We start from the raw sequence: 21,800 nt of genomic DNA on the forward strand, positions 1-21,800 counted from the left end.
GTGCTCCAGTGCTCACTGTCTCTCCCACCCTGAAAACATGGAGAACATTATGGGAATTGGATTTCTTTCTATTGAGGCTCTGTTTTGTTTTTGTTTTTGTTTTTGTTTTGTTTTTATTGAGACACAGTCTCGCTCTGTCGCCCAGGCTGGAGTGCAGTGGTGCGATCTCGGCTCACTGCAAGCTCTGCCTCCCGGGTTCACACCATTCTCCTGCCTCAGCTACAGGCATCTCCTACCACAATGCCCGGCTAATTTTTTGTATTTTTAGTAGAGATGGGGTTTCACCGTGTTAGCCAGGATGGTCTCGATCTCTTGATCTCGTGATCTGCCCGCCTTGGCCTCCCAAAGTGCTGGGATTATAGGCGTGAGCCACCACGCCTGGCCGGCTCTGTGTTTTTTTAGTCACTCTTTACTGCTACACAAATCAGATGAAATATCGTCACAGAGCTGATGACTATTAATAACTGGGGGTGTTCTTTTCTCACTTATGTATATGATGACCAAAATATATACTGTAAGTGTACTGGGCCAGCATAATAAATATGAATATTTTTATATTCATAAAAGCAGAGCTACGTGTAAAGCAGCATAACATCTGTTTTACTTAGTAAATACTTGAAAAATAAATTCTTGCATTTTGAAAATACATGTTAAATGACTTGAATTTTTATAAAAAAGCCACATAATCCATTATATAACAGATATTGTTTACATCAATTTCTTCATTATATCAACTAGATTCATGATCCATGTCTTTTAGATTATGTAATCTTAGGACATCTATGAATATGTTGCATCTATTATATAACACTGTGTGTACATATATTTGTGTATGTAAATATATATACACACACATATATGGAAATTACATCTGAAAGTTTAAAGTTATTATCTTTTATGGTAGAATACTAAATATGATATCACTACAATCACAAAGCAATAAACATTATCAATTGAGTCATATGATTTTTTTAAAAAATTATTTTAGTGATAAAACAACAAATTGCCTTTTTTCTATTTTGTCTATTCCAATTTTTCATTAATATTCACATATTAGTGCATAGTTATAAATAACCCTTTGTTATAAATACAAATTTGACATTTTATTTGCAAATTTTAGTAATTCTGTGAAGTTGGACAACCAGATTCTAAAAGTTATATTACCATTACTGTTTCTATGTGGCTTAAATAGCTGGAATTTACTAAAGATAACACATCTCTTCATTGTGGGATGTCCTTTGCTACAGCCAACTTGAGTAATTTTTAATACTAAACATAATTATTTAACAGCTGTAAGTTTCATGGACATAAACAATTTTATGGAAGTGAGGAGATAATTTAATTTTGTTATCAAATTGATATTTTAAAAATACAATTATCATTTAGTTTTTTCATTTCTTGTTTTTTATTTGTTTTGTTTTCAATATAGTTTGTATCAGCAAATGGGGAGTGTTATATGAAGTTTAACCTTCATATTTGGTTCATTCAGTTTCCTATGTCCTTCTTTTGTTGTAAACTTTAAACAATTTATTCTTTTTTCATTGTTCTACATTTTAAATTTTCCAAATAGTTTCAATTTCCTTTTTTTAAAAAAGATGCAAGATTGTAAATGCCCAGCATAAAGTTGGAGATGACCATCCTTTTAATATTTTAACAGAAACTCAGGATATAGTAGAAGTGACTATTCATTTGGGAGCCATAAGTTTATATGTTGATGTTGAAACCACAGGGACAAATGTACCTTTCTAGAGTGTGTATATAAGGAATAGAAATGAGGTACTAAGTTACGGACAATACTCTCTTTTAAGAAAAAAGTGAAAGATAAGTCTGTAATGAAACTGAGATATTAGCAAAGTAGTGATACAACCAGGGAAGGTCTGTGTTCTAAAACTCTAGAGAGGGCCTTTTTTATAGCTGTAGCCTAAGTAAATTTTCCTGCATGTGAATAAGGAGATATGTAAAGTAAAATTCATTTGACTATTTCTAAATTAGAAAAATAGAAGATTAGATAACTTGTAGCATATTATTAAAATAAACACTACATTCTAATTAACAAACTAGAACTATATGCGACATCTTAGTTACATCTCAAATTATGATTTTGAATAAAAAATACAAAAAAAGATGAATATAAACATAAAATCTAAATAACCATACTATTTGAATATGTATTTGTGGAAAGACATTACATTAATATTTTTAAGTTATATAAGGGGATGATCATGGTTCCGGGAAGATGAGCTGAGAATTTGATTATAGCAAATGGCTCACTTAGAAGCATCACCTATGCCTTCAATAATATGTTACTTTATCAAATGAGAACTGAAGCAAATACACCAAAACATTAAGATTTGACAGGATACGTGTGTGTTTCATGACATTTTTTATTTTTTTTTTCTATTAGAAATATATCAAAGTATGAAATCATAGGAGGAGAAATAATCAGCAATAAGGGAGCAATAGAATCATGTTTTGTTTGTTTGTTTATTTTGATTTTCAGTTTTCCTCAACATAACTCACAGTGCCCCAGGATGACAAGAACAATAAAAGAATTCATTTGAATTAGCAAATCACTGGCAACTACTGCAAAAGTGTGTATAGTTTATCTATGCCTGTGTTGCAAAGCATTCCAATTGGCATATTAAAACAACTAATATTTATTATTTCACAATTTCTGTAGGTCAGGAATCTAGCTATGGTTTTGATGAGTGCCTTTGGTTCATGCTTATGAGATTCCAGTGTAGAAGTCAGCAGGGGCTGAGGTCTTGCCCAAAGGCTTACCTCAGTGGAGGTGGAGCTGGTTTCTGCTTCCAGCTTACTCACATGGCTTTTGGCAGGCATCAGTCACTTGCTCTATGGGCTGCAATGAAACATGACAGATAGCTTGCCCCGGAGAGTGATACAAGAGGGAGTGAGAAAGTGTTCCCATGATAGAAGCCACAGTCTTTTTGTAACGTAGTCTTGTAAGAGATGTCCGATTACTTTTGCTGAACTCCATCATAAGTGAGCCACTATATCTAGCCAACATTCAAGAGGAAATGATTACTCAAGGACATGATCAGCAGGATGCATGGATAAAATGTGGCCGCCTTGCAGGCTGTCTACTAAAAGTTGACTCTTAATTTACAAATTATAATTCTCAACTCAATGGAGAGTGTACAAAATATTAATCTTAATGCACTCCTTTGTTTAATGGGACATAGTGAATGGGGAAGTTACTATTCTTGCAATTCTTAAAATGTGTCAAGAATTATCAGGTTTTTTTTCTATAAACATAATCTGCCTGTACCAGGAATCTGTTTCATATTTTAAGACCCAGCCTAAATGTTTTCTGGGCCGTGAGTCTTTTGTGACCCATTTGAACAGTTTTTTGCAATCCGCTTTGTGAAAACAACCTTCTTTATAACGCTATCATCATAGTAATTCTATAATGTATTTACTTATCTCTGTTAACTAAGACATCTTTGGTTTTCTAGTGTTACCATCCTAGTATTAACTACTTGACAGGTTTTTGAAGGCTTATGTAATAGTGGTTAATTCTGGTTTAGTTGGACCTTGGAGACCACAGCATCCAAAAAAATTGACTCCTTCTAGTCTCTGTCTCAAAATATTTTAGAGAATTTGTACCAATTTATGTTGTAATATGTCTATACATTTTGTTGAGCAAAACAGTGTCCCATTATAGATGTGACTTTTCAGGAACATGATGATATTTTCAAGGCCAGTGCAAATCACATGGCTTCTCTTTGATGCTGATTTTATGCCCTCAAATTTGGCCTTTCAACATCAATTTTGGAAACACAACCATTGACAAAAGCCTCTTCTTAGTATTTCGTAGCTGTGCCACCAAAGAGAGATGAAAGTTATTTTCTAGTTCCCATTCAACATTTTTGAGAAATATACTCTTTTTGGAGATGTTTGAAACAACTGCCTACCCTTCACCAATCAACTGTGAGAACGAAGGAGGGATCCTATAACATCTGGGTCTCATGCTTTTCCCATGCCAATTCACAGAATCAAGGAAGATAGATCTTTTAGTAATGGTAGATCTTGATAAAACCATATGGTTAAGGTCAAGGGATTGTTTGTTTAAAAGAAGAGGGTGTTTTACACAGGAAAAGATATGTTGGTTGAACATACAGTTTATTCAGACATTTAGTTTAGTTAGACTAAAAGCTAATGTCTTTCTTACTTTGCTGTGAGTTTATGTCAGGTGTATTCTCCAATGCTTATGAAAGAGAGCTGAGAAAAATATTTGTTGAACATTGAGTAAACACAAACACATACATGAACACGTGTGTCAACCCTTAGTATCTATACATGTACATTTAAAATTATACATTTTTGTCTTTAGAAGTTTATCAAATGATTTTTTTATTTTTGAGATGGAGTCTCTCTCGCTCTGTCACCCAGGCTGGAGTGCAGTGGCACAACGTCGGCTCACTGCAACCTCTGCCTCCCAGGTTCAAGAGATTCTCCTGCCTCAGTCTCCCAAGTAGCTGGGATTATAGGCGTGTGCCACCACACCCAGCTAATTTTTGTATTTTTGGTAGGGATGGGATTTCACCATGTTGGTCAGGCTAGTCTCGAACAGGTCTCGAGCCACCGTGCCAGGTTCAAATAAATATTTTAAACCATGAACACTGAATGTCTTTCCATTTATTTGTCTTTTTACATTTTTCATCCATGTTTTCTAGTTTACGGTGTATAAGTCCTTCACTTCCTTTTGTCTTTTTACATTTTTCATCCATGTTTTATAATTTTCAGTGCATGAGACTTTCACTTCCTTAGTTTATTTATACAGATTTTATTCATTTCAATGCTATTATAAATGGGATTATTTTTCTAACTTTTTCAAATAATTTTTATTAGTGTGTATAGATGCCACTAATTTTTTTTGTTGATTTTATGTCTGCAACTTTACCGAATTTGTTTATTAGTTATAACAATTTTTGTTTTTTGTGGAGCCTGTTTTTTTATATATGTAATATTATATTATCTACAAACAAGGACAGTTTTACTTATTTCATTCTGATTTAGTTCCCTTTTATTTTTTTTAAATGCCTAATTGCTCTGGCTATGTCTTCCAGTACTATTTTGAAAAGAAGTGGTAAGAGTGGGCATCCTTGCTTTGTTCCTGATCTTATTGGAAAAGCATTAAGCTTTTATGTATATAATGTTATCTGTGGCACTCTCATAAAATGTCTATACTACATTTTAACTGTACAAGTACAGTAAAATCCCTATCAAAATCCAAATGACATTTTTTTACAGAGAGAGCAAAGAACAATTCTAAAATATATGTGGAAAGACAAAGGCCCTGAAGAAGCAAAACAATGTTGAAAAAGAAGAACAAAGCTGGAGGCAACACACTTGCTGATTTCAAAATATTTTAAAATGCTGCAGTAATTAAAATAGTATGGTAATGGCATACAGACAGATATGTAGGCCAGTGGAACAGAGTAGAGCCTCTAAATAAATCCAGACGTAGGTAGTAAAATCATCTTCAACAAGGTTGCTAAGAATACACAATGAGAAAAGGATAGTCTCTTTAAAAACAGGCCGGGCGAGGTGGCTCATGCCTGTAATCCCAGCACTTTGGAAGGCAGAGACAGGTGGATCACGAGGTCAGGAGTTCAAGACCAGTCTGGCCAACATAGTGAAACCCTGTCTCTACTAAAAATACAAAAAAAAATAGCTGTGTGTGGTGGTGCGGGCCTGTAATCACAGCTACTCTGGAGGTTGAGGCAGAAGAATCCTGTGAAGTCAGGAGGCAGAGCTTGCAGTGAGCCAAGATGCACCATTCCACTCCAGCCAGAGTGAGATTCCGTGTCAAAAAACGAAACAAAACAAAACAAACAAACAAAATGCAGTGAAAACTCATTATCTATATACAGAAGAATGAAAATGGCTTCTTTTTGTATATCATACACAAACCCTAATTCAAACTGGATTAACAAGTTAAACATAAAATCTGAAACTGCACAACTCTTAAAAGAAAAAAATAGGGGTAAAGCTTTATGACGTTAGTCTTGATAATGATTAATCTGATATGACCTGCAAATCCCAGGCAATAATAACCAAAACAGACAAATGGGACTATATCAAGTCATAAATTTTTAATGCAACAAAGGAAACAATCTACAGAGTGAAAAGCAGCCTGTGAAGTGGAATGAAATATTTGCAAGCTCTGTCTGCTAAAAGGCTTATTTCCAAAATAAAACTCCTACAACTCAATAATAAAAGGAAAGAAGAAGAAGAAGAAGAAGGAGGAAGAGGAGGAGAAGGAGGAGGAAGGAGGAGAAGGAGGAGAAGGAGGAGGAAGAAGGGGAGGGGGAGTGGGTGAAGTAGAAGGGGAGGGGGAGACAGAGGTGGGAGAGAAAGGGAGGAGGAGAGGGAGAAGGAGAAGAAGAAGGAAGGAAAAAAAATCATCAATAACCTGATTAAAAATGGGCCTAGGACCTGAATAGCTGTTTCCCTAAGGAACACATACAAATGGACAATAGGTACGTATAAAGATGCTCAATGTCACCAGTCATCATGGAAATGCAAATCAAAACTACAGTGTGATAACACCTCATACCTGTCAGGATGGCTATTTATGAAAAAAGCCAATGACAGACAAGTATTGTTGGGGATGTGAAGACATTTGAACCCTTGCACACTGTTGGTAGAAATGTGAACTTGTGTAGCATCTACAGAATATAGTATAAAGATTCCTCAAAAATTAAAAGTAAAATTACTATATGACCTAATGACCACACTTCTGAGTATTTATTTAAAAAATCGAAATCAAGATTACAAATAAATATTAGCATTCCTATGTTTATTGCAGCATTATTCACAATAGCTAAGACGTGGAAACAATCTAAATGTCCATAGACAGAGAATGTAGAGAAAAATGCGGTTTATCATACAATGGAATAGTATTTAGCCTTAAAAAAAGAGATCTTGCAATATGCAACAACATGGATGACTAGTGAGGACAGTAGACTGAATGAAATCAACCAGTCGCTGAAGGGCAAATATAGTACTGCATATTTCAATTAGATGAGGTATCTAAAATAGTAAAATTCATACAATCAAAGAATGGAGTGGTTGTTACCAGGGACTAGGGAAGGTGAGTGAGGAGTTGCTAATCAACAAATATAAAATTGTCATTATGCAAAATGAATAAGTCCTAGAGATCTGCTGAAAAATACTGTGTCTATGAATAGCAAGGCTGTGTTGTGTAGAAATTTGTTTATCGGATGGATCTCATATTAAGTGTTCTTATCACAATAATAAAAAAATGATATTTTCAACATTCACTAGATTAGACTTTTGTTTTCAGTATCATACCACTAATGACAAATGATTGTCTCACTGAAATTATTTTTCTAGAGATTGTGCATTAACTTATCTATATAGTCTATATCCTTGTATAGCATTGAATCACTATTAATTTAATCTTGGTAGAAATTATTTTATCAAATTACACTTTAATTCAAGATTCCTGGGCTTCTGTTATTTATAAAGTTTTGAATTTTCTATAATAAATTGCTCTAATAAGCTTTTTTAACTTGTCAATAAAACAATTATTAAAAACATGTTCATTATGCTTTTTAATATAAGCACTATAGAAACGGTTCCATTCGACATTTAACATCAGGACAAACTTTGGAAAAATGATCTTTGTACCTATTAGACAATGAGAGTATAAAATTAACAGTGCTTTAAAATTTTTAGCCATCTATCTAATCTATCTATCTATCTATCCATCTGTCTAATTAGCTACTTGTGTACATATACTTTTCTATTTGGATTGTGTGAAATCTCATTAATTCTTCTTCTAGTAATTACAATTGTATATTGATTTAAAATTGAATATTAACTTGTCTGTTGAATACTACCACAGGGGAGTTCTAAGAATAAATTGGTTTTAACACTTAGAGAACAATAATCACCACTGGTGTATATAAAATATCAATGTCTTCACCCAAAATATTAGGTGTCAAAATTAATGCTAATTCACAAATGCTGTTTAATTTTCTATAGCTATTTACTTTCTCATGCTTCAACTCTGTAATCGATTTTTAAAAATTTTAATAACTTTGTTATTTAAAACTTTATTATGAAGCCACCTCAAATCCTTTTTGGAAGCTGATAGGGAATTTATGCTAAAGAAATATGTAACTACATTCACGTTCTCGGACATGACTGTATATCTCACTATTCTTGATAAAAATAATTATCTATATTCACAAACAGGCTATGGCATTTTATCTTGTTTTTCTGTTGAATTCCATATTTCCATACTTTTTGTTTCCACATTTTTATATTTGAACTTCACATTTACAATGGGTGGAAGAATAAATTGGGATTACACTAATACTTGACTAATTCCGTTTTGGTTCAAAATCAGAATGAAAACTTTACCTCTCTTCTAATTGTCTGTAGCTTAAGGGTTTACAGCTAATAAAATATTTCATATTCAAATATAGAAATTATTTTCATGCGAAGTATTTTACATACCTTTTAAAGTTTATATAAATCTAGTATTTAATTACAAAATAGTCTACTTTTAAAATCTAAAAAAGTCCGTTTGATGCATTACCTAATATAGTGTTCATTTGAATATGTGCTCTAAATATTTATTTTTTCTTGTAAGATTATTTCATGAACATTGTATTTAAATATGTTTAATATGAAATGTCTTCCAGAACACTATCAGCTATATGTTCCTGAGTCAGCTCAAGTTGGTTCAGCTGTTGGGAAAATCAAGGCAAATGATGCTGACACTGGCTCAAATGCTGACATGACCTACTCCATCATAAATGGTGATGGCATGGGAATATTCTCAATCTCCACTGACAAAGAGACCAGGGAAGGAATCCTTTCTTTAAAGAAGGTAAAAAGAACATACTTTTTGTGATTCAGGCAACTCACTCATCTTTTCCTGAATGGAAATTTGGCAGAGGCATGAATAATCCACGCTGTCAGGCCATTAAAATGATAAAATATTGTCACTTTGCGATATAATTACATTTTAATTATTGTTTGTCAACTGTTTAGATCTTTTCTTCAGAAAATATGTTTTGCTGCGGTGGGAAGATCTGATGTAGACTACACTAACAATGTTTCTCTCCATCTTTGTTCATTTTGTCTCTGCTCTAATCTTCCTGAAATGTCCCAATGTTAATAGTCAAGAATTAAATAAAAGTAATTTCAGTGAAGTGCAAAGAATCAAAGCATCATCCTAATAAAGCTGTGGTGATTCTGTTATAGCCAGAGAGGATGACGAAGGGGGCTGAGATATTTGCCATTTTAAAATGTACTCCAGGTGATTCTACAGTAGAACTATTTAGATAACAGGCTGAGATATTTTATTCTAATGTGCCTACTGTAGATGTTGATGTGAGCCTGTTGTCTATCTATCTATTTATCTATCTATCTGTCTATCTATCTATCTATCTATCCATCTGTCTAGCTACTTGTGTACATATACTTTTCTATTTGGATTGTATGAAGTCTCATTAATTCTTCTTCTAGTAATTATAATTTTATATTGATTTAAAATTGAATATTAACTTGTCTGTTGAATACTACCATGGGGAAGTTCTAAGAATAACTTGGTTTTAAACACTTAGAGAACAATAATCACCACTGGAACATATAAAATATCAATGTCTTCACCTAAAGTATTTTCTCACTGTAAATTTTTTTTCTCAAATTGTCAAACCTAGGTCAAGGGGATAATGAAAAGAGACAATTTGCGTATTTATTTAACAAATGTATTTATTTTGAGTTCCTTCAATGTGTCAGTTGCTATGTTCCACATGAGCTATGCAAAGAATAAGAAGGATAAGTCTGGAGCAAAGGCAGACTCAGCCCCTACATGCACACAGCTTCTAATCTATGGACGTGGACAGACATTAATCAAATATCACATACATTCCTAGATCAATAATATGTTTTCTATGAAGAAGAGTTATATAGTGCTACAGGGGAAAAATCTAGAATATTTAATCCTTTCTGGTATTCAGCAATAGTTAAAGAGAGAATTGAAAGAAGCCTAGGAGTAAATTAGATATAGACTGTAAGGATGACTATTTCAGGAAGACAGAAAATGTACCAAGTGCCTGAGGTGAGTGAAACATGGCACATTTAAGGGATCAAAATAATGTGGCTGAATCCAGAGTAGAGGGAATGAGGAATGCCGTCAGTGGGTACAAGAGCACACAAGGCCTTGCTGAATTTTGCCAAATGGAAAGCCATTGAAGAGATGTAAGAAAGAAGTGACTAGGTCTAATTTGATGTCAAGATTTCTGATTGCTGAATTAAGCAACATGATGCCAAGGCTGTGTGTTAACTTATCACTGCATTCCCAACATCTAGCATTTTTTTCTGACACAGAGTTGGCATTCAATAAATATTAGAGTAATTAATGGATGAGGATGTGGATACAAAGGTGAGAAGAGGATTTCCTGCTTTTCATTTTATGGGTGACTTCTTTACTCAAAATAATTCAGGTAAACTGGATTAATTTTTTCTAAAAGATTAATCTGACAACTGATTGTTTAAGAAACAAGCATGAAAACGGAGGAAATATAATCTTGGAGGAAATCTTCAAATAATAGGAGAGAATGTTCGCATTGAATATTCTCAAGGGATGCTGTTCAGGAGGTAGCTAGTCATCAAAAAAGTGAACTGTTCTAGAAATTTAAAACAATTTTGGATTATAAACATTGATTGGATTTGGCTAAAGGAAGTACAGGATTGACTGGGTGATTATCATTAGCAGGTTGTATTTGATCAACTTTAGAGTAAGTGTCATGTGGCAATGAGGAAAATGTATATGCTGTTGTTTTGGGGTGGAGAGTTCTATAGATAACTATCAGAATCTAATAAATAGATATCTTCTGGAGCCAGAGCTGAGTTCAGGTCCTAAATATCTTTATTATTTTTCTGTCTTGATGATCTGTCTCATAATGTCAGTGAGGTTTTAAAGTCTCCCACTATTATTGTGTGGGAGTCTAAGTCTCTTTGAAGGTTTCTGAGAGCTTGCTGTATGAATCTGGGTACTCCTGTATTGAGTCCATATACATTTAGTGTAGTTACTTCTTGTTGAATTGAACCCTTTACCATTATGTAATGCTCTTTTTTTGTCTTTTTTGATCTTTTTTGGTTTAAAGTCTGTTCTGTCAGAAACTAGGATTGCAACCCCTGCTTTTTCCTGTTTTCCATTTGCTTGGTAAATTTTTCTTCATCCCTTTATGAGCCCAAGAGTGTCTTTGCATGTGAGATGGGTCTTTTGAAAACAGCATACCAATGGCTCTTGGCTCTTTCTCCAGCTTGCCACTCTGTGTCTTTTTATTGGGGGGTTTAGCCTATTTACATTTAGTGTTAGTATTGTTATGAGTGGATTTGATCCAGTCATTATGATGCTAGCTGGTTATTTTGCACAGTTCTTTATATGGTTGCTTCGTAGTGTCACTGGTCTGTGTATTTCAGTGTGTTTTTTAGGCCAATAACAAGTTTTTCTTTCCATATTTAATACTTCCTTCAGAAGCTCTTGTAAGGCAGATATGGTGGTAATGAATTCCCTCAGCATTTATTTGTCTGGAAAGGATTTTATTTCTCCTTCGCTTATAAAGCTTCTGGCTAGGGCAGTCAGGCAAGAGAAAAAAAATAAAGGGTATTCAGATAGGAAGAGAGGAAATCAAATTTTCTTTGCAGATGACATAACCCTATATCTCGGAAACTTCCTCATCTCAGCCCAAAAGCTACTTAAGCTGATAAGCAACTTCAGCAAAGTCTCAGGATACAACATCAATATGCAAAAATCACCAGCATTCCTATACACCAACAATAGGCAAGCCTAAAACAAACCATGAATGAACTCTCATTCACAATCGCCACAAAAAGAGTAAAATACCTAGCGATATGGTTAACAAGGGAAGCAAAGGACCTATTCAAGAAGAACTACAAACCACTGCTCAAAGAAATCAGAGATGACAGAAACAAACGAAAAAACATTCCATGCTTATGGATAGGAAGAATCAATATCGTGAAATTGGCCATACTGCCCAAAGCAATCAATAGATTCAGTGCTATTTCCATGAAACTATCATTAACATTCTTCACAGAATTAGAAAAAAATGATTTAAAATTTGTATGAAACCAAAAAGCCTGAAGAGCCAAGGCAATCCTAAGCAAAAAGAAATCTGGAGGCATTATGCTATCTGACTTCAAACTATACTACAGTGCTACAGTAACCAAAACAACATGGTACTGGTACAAAAAAAAAAGACACACAGACCAATGGAAAACAATACAAAACCCACACATAAGACTGCATACTTACCACTATCTGATCTTTGACAAACCTGACAAAAACAAGCAACGGAGAAAGGATTCCCTATTTAATAAATTGTGCTGGGACAACTGGCTAACCATATGCAGAAAATTGAAACTGACCCCCTTCCTTATACTACATACAAAAATCAATTCAACATGCATTAAAGACTTAAATGTAAAACCCAAAACTATAAAAATCCTAGAAGAAAAACCTAGGTAATACCTTTCAGGACATAGGCACAGGCAAAGATATCATGACGAAGAGCCCTAAAGCAATTGCAACAAAAGCTAAAACTGACAAAGAAGATCTGTTAGGTTGATGCAAAAGTAATTGCACGTTTTGGCATTTATTTTAGTTGCAAAATCACAATTACTTTTGCACCAATCTAATAATTAAACTAAATAGCTTCTTCACAGTAAAAGAAACTATCAACAGGTTAAACAGACAACATACAGAATGGGAGAAGATTTTTGTAATCTATGCATCTGACAAAGCTCTAATATCCAGCATCTATAAGTATCTTAAATGTATTTGCAAGAAAAAAAAACCTCATTAAAAAGTGGGCAATGGACATGAACAGACAGACACTTCCCAAAAGAAGACATTTATGCAGTCAACAAACATATGAAAAAAAGCTCAACATCACTGATCATTAGAGAAATGCAAATCTAAACCACAATGTGATACCATCTCACACCAGTCAGAATGGCTTTTATTAAAAAGTCAAATACAACAGATGCTAACGAGGTTGTGGAGAAAAAGGAACACTTTTACACTGCTGGTAGAAGTGTAAATTAGTTCAACCATTCTGGAAGACAGTGTGGCAATTCCTCAAAGACCTAGAGGCAGAAATACCATTTGATCCAGCAATCCCATTACTGGGTATATACCCAAAGGAATATCATTCATTCTGTTATAAAGACACATGCATGTCTATGTTTATTGCAGGACTATTCACAATAGTAAAGACATGAATCAACCTAAATGTTCATCAATGATAGACTAGGTAAAGATAATGTGGTGCATATACACCACGCAATACTATGCAGCTATACAAAGGAACTACATTCGTGTCCTTTGCAGGGACATAGACAGAGTTGAAGGCCATTATTTAGACAAACTAATGCGGGAACAGAAAACCAAATACGACGTGCTCTGACTTATAAGTGGGAGCTAAATGATGAGAATACATGGACACATAGGGTTAACAACACACACGGGCCTATAGGAGTAGGGGGTGGGAGAAGGGAGAGGGTCAGGAAGTACAGCTAAGGGATGCTGGGCTTAATACATAGGTGATGGGTTAATCTGTGCGGCAGACCACCATGGCACATGTTTACCTATGTAACAAACCTGCATATCCTGCACATGTGCCACTGAACTTAAAATAAAAGTTGAAAATAAAAAAATAAAATAAAATGCCTTTAAGAAGAAAAAAATAGTAGCAGCAACTAATATTTGTTAGAGTATTTCCTCTGTATCAAGACAGATTTTAAGCACATTGCAATGTCTTTATTGAATTAATATACCCATAATTGTCCTTTTAATTCTTACTGTGACATTTTGGGAAAGAGAGTGTTATTATCCCCGCTTTATAGCTAAAGAAACTGAATCACAAAGCGATAAAAATAGTGCCCAAGCAGAAAGTTGACAGAAAACTGAATTGGGGTGTCTGTCATCAGAGTCTGAACACTTACTCATGTTATATATTCAGATGGAAGATATGTGATTATTCTTTGCTACAATGGAGAGAGAAACTAATTGTGATGAGGTGGAGAGAGAATGGGAAGCAAAAATATGAGAGGAAAAAAATAGAAAAACACTGTCTTCTTGGAGAAGGTTAGTACCTACGTGGTGGAGAAAGATTATAAAGCAAATAAACCAAGAACACAATGAAATAAATGTTTTAATTTTAAGTTGGGAGACAAGAGTGTTTCTATGCACAGGGACAAAAAGCTCAATACAGACAAGACATCAAGGATACTGATGTAGTCTAGGGATACTGAAGAGAGGATAAGTAATTTAAAAAGATTCATTATGGGTAGAGATGAACCTCAAAAGAATCCTGAATCACAAGTGCAAGGAAACAACCTAAGATAGTATGCCTCCATCTCTGAGGTTACCATAGGACAGAAGATAGAAGCAAATGACTGTGGGTAAGTTTGCAATGATGTAGTGAGGATGTGTGTGGGTGCAGTGGTGGCGTTCCTGTGTATTAAGTCCTATTGTCTTTATAAAATGGAAAACAACTTCATGTTGACAAAAAGTGAAAGTGGCAGTGGATGGTTTGATTACACACGTAATCTGAAGTATGACTATCAATTGTAGAATTAAGGACAGTGCACATATCTCACCACCTTACATGGCTACAATTAATTAGAGGTCTGAAAAACAAAGGTAAAATTATATATGTTAATGTGTGTGCACATATTTAATTAATTTAATATTAATGGTTCATTCTATTTGGTGCATATACACACAATGCATATTTTCAAGATCAGAATCGTTTCAATTCTGTAAATGGTAAGTGATGATGTACTAAAAATATTCTTGACATTTAATAAGTTCAAATTGTCTTTCACTTTTTTCCTTGAATTTTTTTTTTTTTTGGAGATAGAGTCTTGCTCTATCACCCAGGCTGGAGTGCAGTGGTGCAATCTCGACTCACTGCCGCCTCCGTCCCTAGTGCCCAAGTGATTTTTCCACTTCACTTGGGCACTAGTGTGGTCCCTGGTAGCTGGGACCACAGGTGAGCACCACCAAGCCTGGCTATTTTTTCTTTTTTCTTTTTCTTTTTCTTTTTTTTTTTTTTTTTTTTTTTTTGTATTTTTAGCAGAAACGGGGCCTCACCATGTTGCCCTGGCTGGTCTCTTAACTCCTGAGCCTAAACGATCTGCCAGCTTCCGCCTCCCAAACTGCTGGAATTACAGGTGTGAGCCACTGCACCTGGCCTCCCTTGAACATATTTTTTAATGTAGTCTAGATTTCCTCTGAGGTATGTACATGTTTCATTCACGTAATTTTTGATACTTCTGATTAGGATTATCAATCTCAGAGTTATTTAATTGCTGTATGCTTTAGGGCATAAATAATTGCAATTTCAAAAACCTGTATACCTCAGTGGATTTTAACCTTCAAGAGATACTCATTGAGATGGCAGAAAAAAGATAAAACAGTTCTTAAAAACCTATTCCTTATTTAATCTCTAAGGCAGTTCACTTTAGCCAGCTAGGCAGAACAGCTAATCTCCTCACAGATAGAAATCAGCACTGCTCTATAAATCCGCCAGCAGGACTGTCTGCAACGTTCCTGTCTGTATCATTCCTTCATCAGAAAATTGCCAAGTTGAATTCAGTGGTGCGTGGTGTGGTACATTGTAAATACACTTTGATAACTTTCATTCATTGTTTAATGAAGCCTGGCTGGGTGGAAAGGGGAAAAAAGATAAGGATGAATGCAATTGGATGTACTCTCTTTCCTCTGACATAAACCTCTTGTAGCTAGAGATGTGCTTCTCCTTAGCAGCCTTTCTCAAAGTCTCTTCTTATATGGCTCCTATTTGCACACTTTACAGAAGTGGATCCAAATATTATGTTTTCTTTAGGTTTCTGATTCTATTTGGCCTTCTGATTTTCAGCAAATACTGTTGTGTTGTCATTCCCTTCTAACTAATTCAACTGTAAATACAATGCAAATTAACTTAAGCCCAAAAATTTTAAACTTGTCCTTCAAGTCAACAAAGGATGCTTGAAGATATAACCTTACTGTAAAATGAAATATAAATCTTGATCTTGTCATTTAGGAGATCTATGACATTATCTCAACTCTTTGAAGTGTCAGTTTTCTTGTTTAAGCACTTTACAGGGTGATGATGGAAAACATGAAACGAGGTGAAAATTGTGCTCTAAGCTATGTCTGGCTAATAATTACTGCTACCTCAATAATAACTACTATCTAATACTACCTCAATACTTCTTTTTCCTTGCCTTCTTTTCTTCCTATTTTTGCACTAGTTTTTAATTATACCTCCAGACCAATCCATGTGATGATTTTGCTGCCATCTTTATTTCACGTTATTTGATTTAACTGGAAGCAAACTAAGAATGAAATACTGTGTGTATATTACAACACAATGTATATACTGTCTTCATGTTTCTTGGCAATCAACTTCCTCTTCCTGCTTCTTCAAGAGAAGAATTTTTTTAAGTTTACGTTAAATATCGTATTTGTAGTACAACATGTTCAGGTACATTTCAGTCATAAATATCTTTTGGATTATCTTTTTGGTTTCACTTATCAAAATATGCATTTCTATAACTTCTCAATGTAGAAAACCTATCAGTTTTATTTTCCTCTTAAAGTTGTAGCTTCTGATAGGATAAGACTTTTCAAAAATTAATTTACTGTGAATGTACTGATAATTTTCCTGAGTGTGTATCTATGTGTACTACAAGTGTATCCCTGCCTATAGGAGACATAAAACACTTTCATAACCAAGTACTGTGTATTTTTAAGATTTCCATACCCCACCATGGGTAAAATATTATCAAACCCTTTTATTTAACACATGATTTGAGATGGTTCTTAAGAGTAAACACTGAAAGTTATAAATTTGTTTTTTAAAGTTTAAGTAAATTATAAGATAAAAACATGAAATATGTTCCGCTACAACCATACTAGATTTATTCTACAAACTATATTTCTGGTCTTTTAGTGGATTGTGTTTATTGAGGATTACATTGTCATTCCTTTGACTTGCATTTAGTAACACAATAAGGATCGAATGTTGTTTACTAACAGATTTTAACATTTTTAGACTTTGAACCACAAAGAGTAATAAATAAGTCATCCCAACCCATTGTGAATAATCACACACAGGCAAACACATGATCACAAACTATAAATAAGAAACAGTAGATTTCTAATTCTAATGGACTGCTTACAAAATATGAACATTCCTTAGGAATTTCATTATCAAAAAAAAACTCAACTAAGTTTCTGTTTTATATTCTTATAAGGTTATAAAGTCTGAAAAGTTATTCTTTTCAGCCACAGCTGATAGAGGAATCCAAGTTTCAATTCAGTAATATCTATTACTATATTTTGGATGACTTTGACGCGGAAACGCTATTGGGTAAATTATTTTTCATGCTGTTCATCTATAGGCATAATGATGAGCCTGGAGTAATAAATCGTTTGAAACTTCATTGAAAGCTAATTGATTGTTTTGACACATATATTCCTAAAATACAGTTTATGCAGTATTTGGAAACTAATGATCTGATGAAACATCTTGATGAATTAAGCTATATATATGCATGGGCTGTTGGTAAGTTTGTGTATGTATTGGGTATTTTTAATTATTTTATTTATGTCATATATACACATACACATGCACACATATGCACAAAACACATAGATATACATATACACACATATGAGCTTGTGTATAATTATATATAAATAATAATAAGCATACTTTCTGTATAATATAATGTATACTTAAGCTATTTGAAATGAAAGATCTTTGCACTTATTTGTCCAGTGTTCAAATGACAGAAAGCAAACATGTAATATTTATTTGTATCAGTGTCCTTAGAATTATACACAATGAATAAGAATTACTTTCTTCTGTATAGAGAAATATATGATGAGAAAGCTTATGCATATACTCCGGTTTCCACAGACTGTCCATCATCCAGGCCAGACCTCTGACAAGGGCCACAAAGCATATTATAATACAAAAGCCTAGCTGGAGAAACGCTGCTTAAATTCATACAATTTTTCCTGTGTTTTGACAAAATACCATAATATAAGTTAAATACTTTTCCAGAACACAAAAAATTAATAATGATGTCAGTCACTATTCCTGGTCAGGCCATTTTATTTAATGATTAAGATGACAATTTTATGTATGAAAATGTTGATATCGACCCTATCTACCCAATCTTGGAACTAAAATCTGGATGCTGGTGAAGCATAGGAATCAGACAAAGAAGAGGTCATGAAGAGTCTCTTCTCTTATTAGTTAGGAGAATAGAATTTTAGAACCTCTCTAAACTCTAAGAATAATTGACTCATACGGCAACTTGGCTAAACAGTATTTTCAATATCCTTGTATTTATAATGGTTATATAGTTCCAGAGAAGAATATAATAGGGTGATTTAAGGAATAATACAAGTGATTAATGAGAAACAATTAAAAAGTCCTGAATATGTAAATCTGGCTGGGAAACGATTGATGGGAAAATGATAACTAGCTATAGTAATATGAAATGGATTAATATTACAGGAGAAAGTACTACTTTACAAGTTAGAAAGAGCAATGATATGTAAAAGTAATTAGGAGTTATAGGATGAAATTAAGAAACTAAAATTTAAAATGAAAATCAGTGTCAACTCATTGACAGTAAGCTGTTAAATTAGGATATAGAGCAGTAGCTAAAGAAAAGTAAGAGAAGCCCAATTGCCTGGGGAAGTAAAAAATTATGCCAGAATAAACACTTCTAGCAAGGGCTGAGAAGATAAACAATTTTATCAATAGCATTTTAGTTTCTTAGCTTATGCATCTGAGAATTAAAGAAATTACAAAGGTACTCAGAGTTCTAGTAGTTAAGTTTAGTGAACGTATCAGTTCATTTTTAACTTAATAATAAATACTTGAAAAGATGATGATGAAGGTATCTTTTAATGGTGAATTTATTATATTCCACTAAAAAATTTGTTTATCTTTATCATCAAAATGAAATATTATATTACACTACTTATTTGCTATTTAGATTTCCACCAGGATAACATAGTGCTTAAGGACACAGCTTATACACTTCCTCTGCCTCAGTTTAAATCCCAAGTACATCACTTACAGACTGTTGTCCATAAGGAGTTTCTTAACTGTCCTATACCTTAGTTTCCTCATTTGTAGATTGGAACAATTATATCTCACACAGGTGTTGTGAAGGTTAAATAAATTAATATATGTTAATTGTTTAGGGCATAGGTCGGTGTTAAGTATTATATTATATTTCAAAAATAATATTAAATTTTTTATCCATCAAATCTAAACCATGTCAAGCACCTTTCTGTACTCTGAAAACAGCTGTATTTGAGATGGAGAAAGAGCTATTAATCAAATTCCATGTGCTAGGAATTATTTTAGATACATGACTATGAAATGAATTAGATAATATTTTTTCTCTTAGGGAAAACTGGGTAGACATGATATATTGTTATAATACAAGATGTCAGCCCATACCAACTGTTAATGATATAGGTTTGCCTTAATTGTTATGAGTTTAGAAATTAAAAAGAACCAACTTTTCAAAGATGGGAAGGGGTCAGTGAAATATTTGCATGGGAAATTATTTTTAAACATGTGTGGACTTTGGATACTCAAGAAAATAAATTCAGCCAAAGGATTTATATCCACCCATATTGTCCTTCAGGTATGGAAATTACAACCAAAAAACTTTGAACATTACAATATGCTAATTACCTTAGTTTGATTATTACACGTTGTATGCATATGTCAATAGTTTACATTTTATCCCATACCCCGTAAATATGTATAATTATTGTGTCATTAAAAATAAAATGAAACTAAAAAAACTTCTGACCAGTTGGAATAATCTACCTAAATATTAGTTAGCACCTTTAATTGGGATCAATGTAAAATTCTGTATTTAGAAACAATAAATAATTATATTTCTTTGGGGGGGGTGGATTGAAGGATATTTTATTGGGAAGTAATGTATCTTACCAAGAAATACTTGTGGGTACTAATGGGTAATGACAGGCAGGAACACTGACTGTGATTAACATCAGGATCAGAGTAGTTTATCAGAATGTAAACATATGCCTTAAAAACTGTAGAAACAATACCTCTTTTCCTAAGAACATAGGATTGTAAGTTTAAAAAAAATTTATTAGTAATAACTAAGAATGAAAAAATATAAGTCCGAGCTAATAAGTCAAATATTAGATCTATAAGCATTACTAAGAGTACAAACGTAAACAAAAATTAAAAGTTACAAATATTTAAGTGAAATGGGAGAAGATGGAAACAGTCTATTTTATTTTAATTGCTGTTTATTGTATGGTTACACAATATTATCTAAACTTATAAGAATGGAGGTGGTCACTAGAAAAAAAAATAAACAAAAATAGAACTTCACTCAAGGAAACCAGATATATCTAAAACAAAAAAATAAGATCATAATAAAAATCCACATACATAAAAAGGAAAGTAAGAGATATGATTTCAGCACCCACAATGATGGGATCCAAACTGAAATCATAAAAACAAGGAACAGAAAAACACTTTACAATCCTAAAGTGAGCCATTCACTGTGAGTATGTATCTCTGTTGCATGTTATTGACCAACATTCACAAAGAAGAAATCACAATATATACAAAGAAATATGTCTATAAACAGAATTGTAGAGGGTTATAGCTCACAAATTTCAGTCCATGGTAGATAAAGTATTTTAAAATATGAATAATCAAATAATGTAATTAATAAGGAGGTTGATATATTTAATAAATCATTCTCTGCATTCTGGTGCTATATCATTTAATTCAAGCGCCTATAGAATATTTAGTAAAACTGACTAAATATTACGTATTAGTCTTCAAGACTATCTCATTAAAGGACTCAAAGTTAAAATAGTACAAATAAAATGCTCCTTTCCAAATACAACTAAAAGTTAGTGAAAAACATCAGAAAACAAATAATGACCTTAAACTGAAAATGTATTAACTGCAACAACCACAACCTTCTACTTCAGGAATTCTCAAATCACAGAAAAAAAAAAAAGGCACAACAAATTGCAGAATTTCTAGGAAAAAAACTATAATAAGAAAGAACATATATGGAAATTATGGGATACAAATTAAGTGCTTCTGAAAGTATACTTGTAATTCTAAACATATCAAAGACATCGACTAAAAAGAATAATATTAGATGAATTAAATATGTAACTAATAATGGAGAATAAAAGAAGAAAATGAATAAAGAATAGTAAACAAAAATATAGATTCAAACCTGATTTTTTGGAAGGAAAGTTTAAAAAAAAAAACCTAAACTAATCTTATTAAGATACATGAAAGACATAGAAAATAAGCAGCTTGAAAACATTATAACAATATTTTCTTAACTCTACACAAATAATTTTAATATGAAGGATTTCGAGGGAAGGTTGCTAAAAGCAACTTCAAAGAAACAGAAAACACACATAAACTGATTTCTGAATAAGAAAATGAGAAGCTTGTGAATTTTCCCTAAATATATCAGACCCAATAATTCACTAAGGAATTCTGTCAATCCTGGAAGAGTACATAACTGCAATACTATTTAAAGCTTTCAACACACTGAAAAGAAAGAAAATTTCTACTATGTTTCTATATAAAGCAGACAAATTTACATTCGTTTCCTAGGAATGCTCTTACAAATGACCATAAACT

The 21,800-nt window shown here is 33.1% G+C and overlaps 1 protein-coding gene across 5 annotated transcripts in view; it reads left to right on the plus strand.

The window, feature by feature from the left end:
* Positions 1-21,800, plus strand: part of CDH18 (cadherin 18) — a 1,104,671-nt gene that overhangs the window by 975,952 nt on the left and 106,919 nt on the right. For all 5 annotated transcript variants that reach the window (XM_014344962.5, XM_055112494.1, XM_008971208.4 and 2 more), the window contains one exon: positions 8,703-8,890. In XM_014344962.5, the coding sequence (XP_014200448.1) occupies positions 8,703-8,890 (188 nt within the window). The remainder of the gene's footprint in view (positions 1-8,702; positions 8,891-21,800) is intronic.

This window comes from Pan paniscus, chromosome 4, assembly GCF_029289425.2.
Source record: "Pan paniscus chromosome 4, NHGRI_mPanPan1-v2.0_pri, whole genome shotgun sequence".
Taxonomy (NCBI): Eukaryota; Metazoa; Chordata; class Mammalia; order Primates; family Hominidae; genus Pan; species Pan paniscus.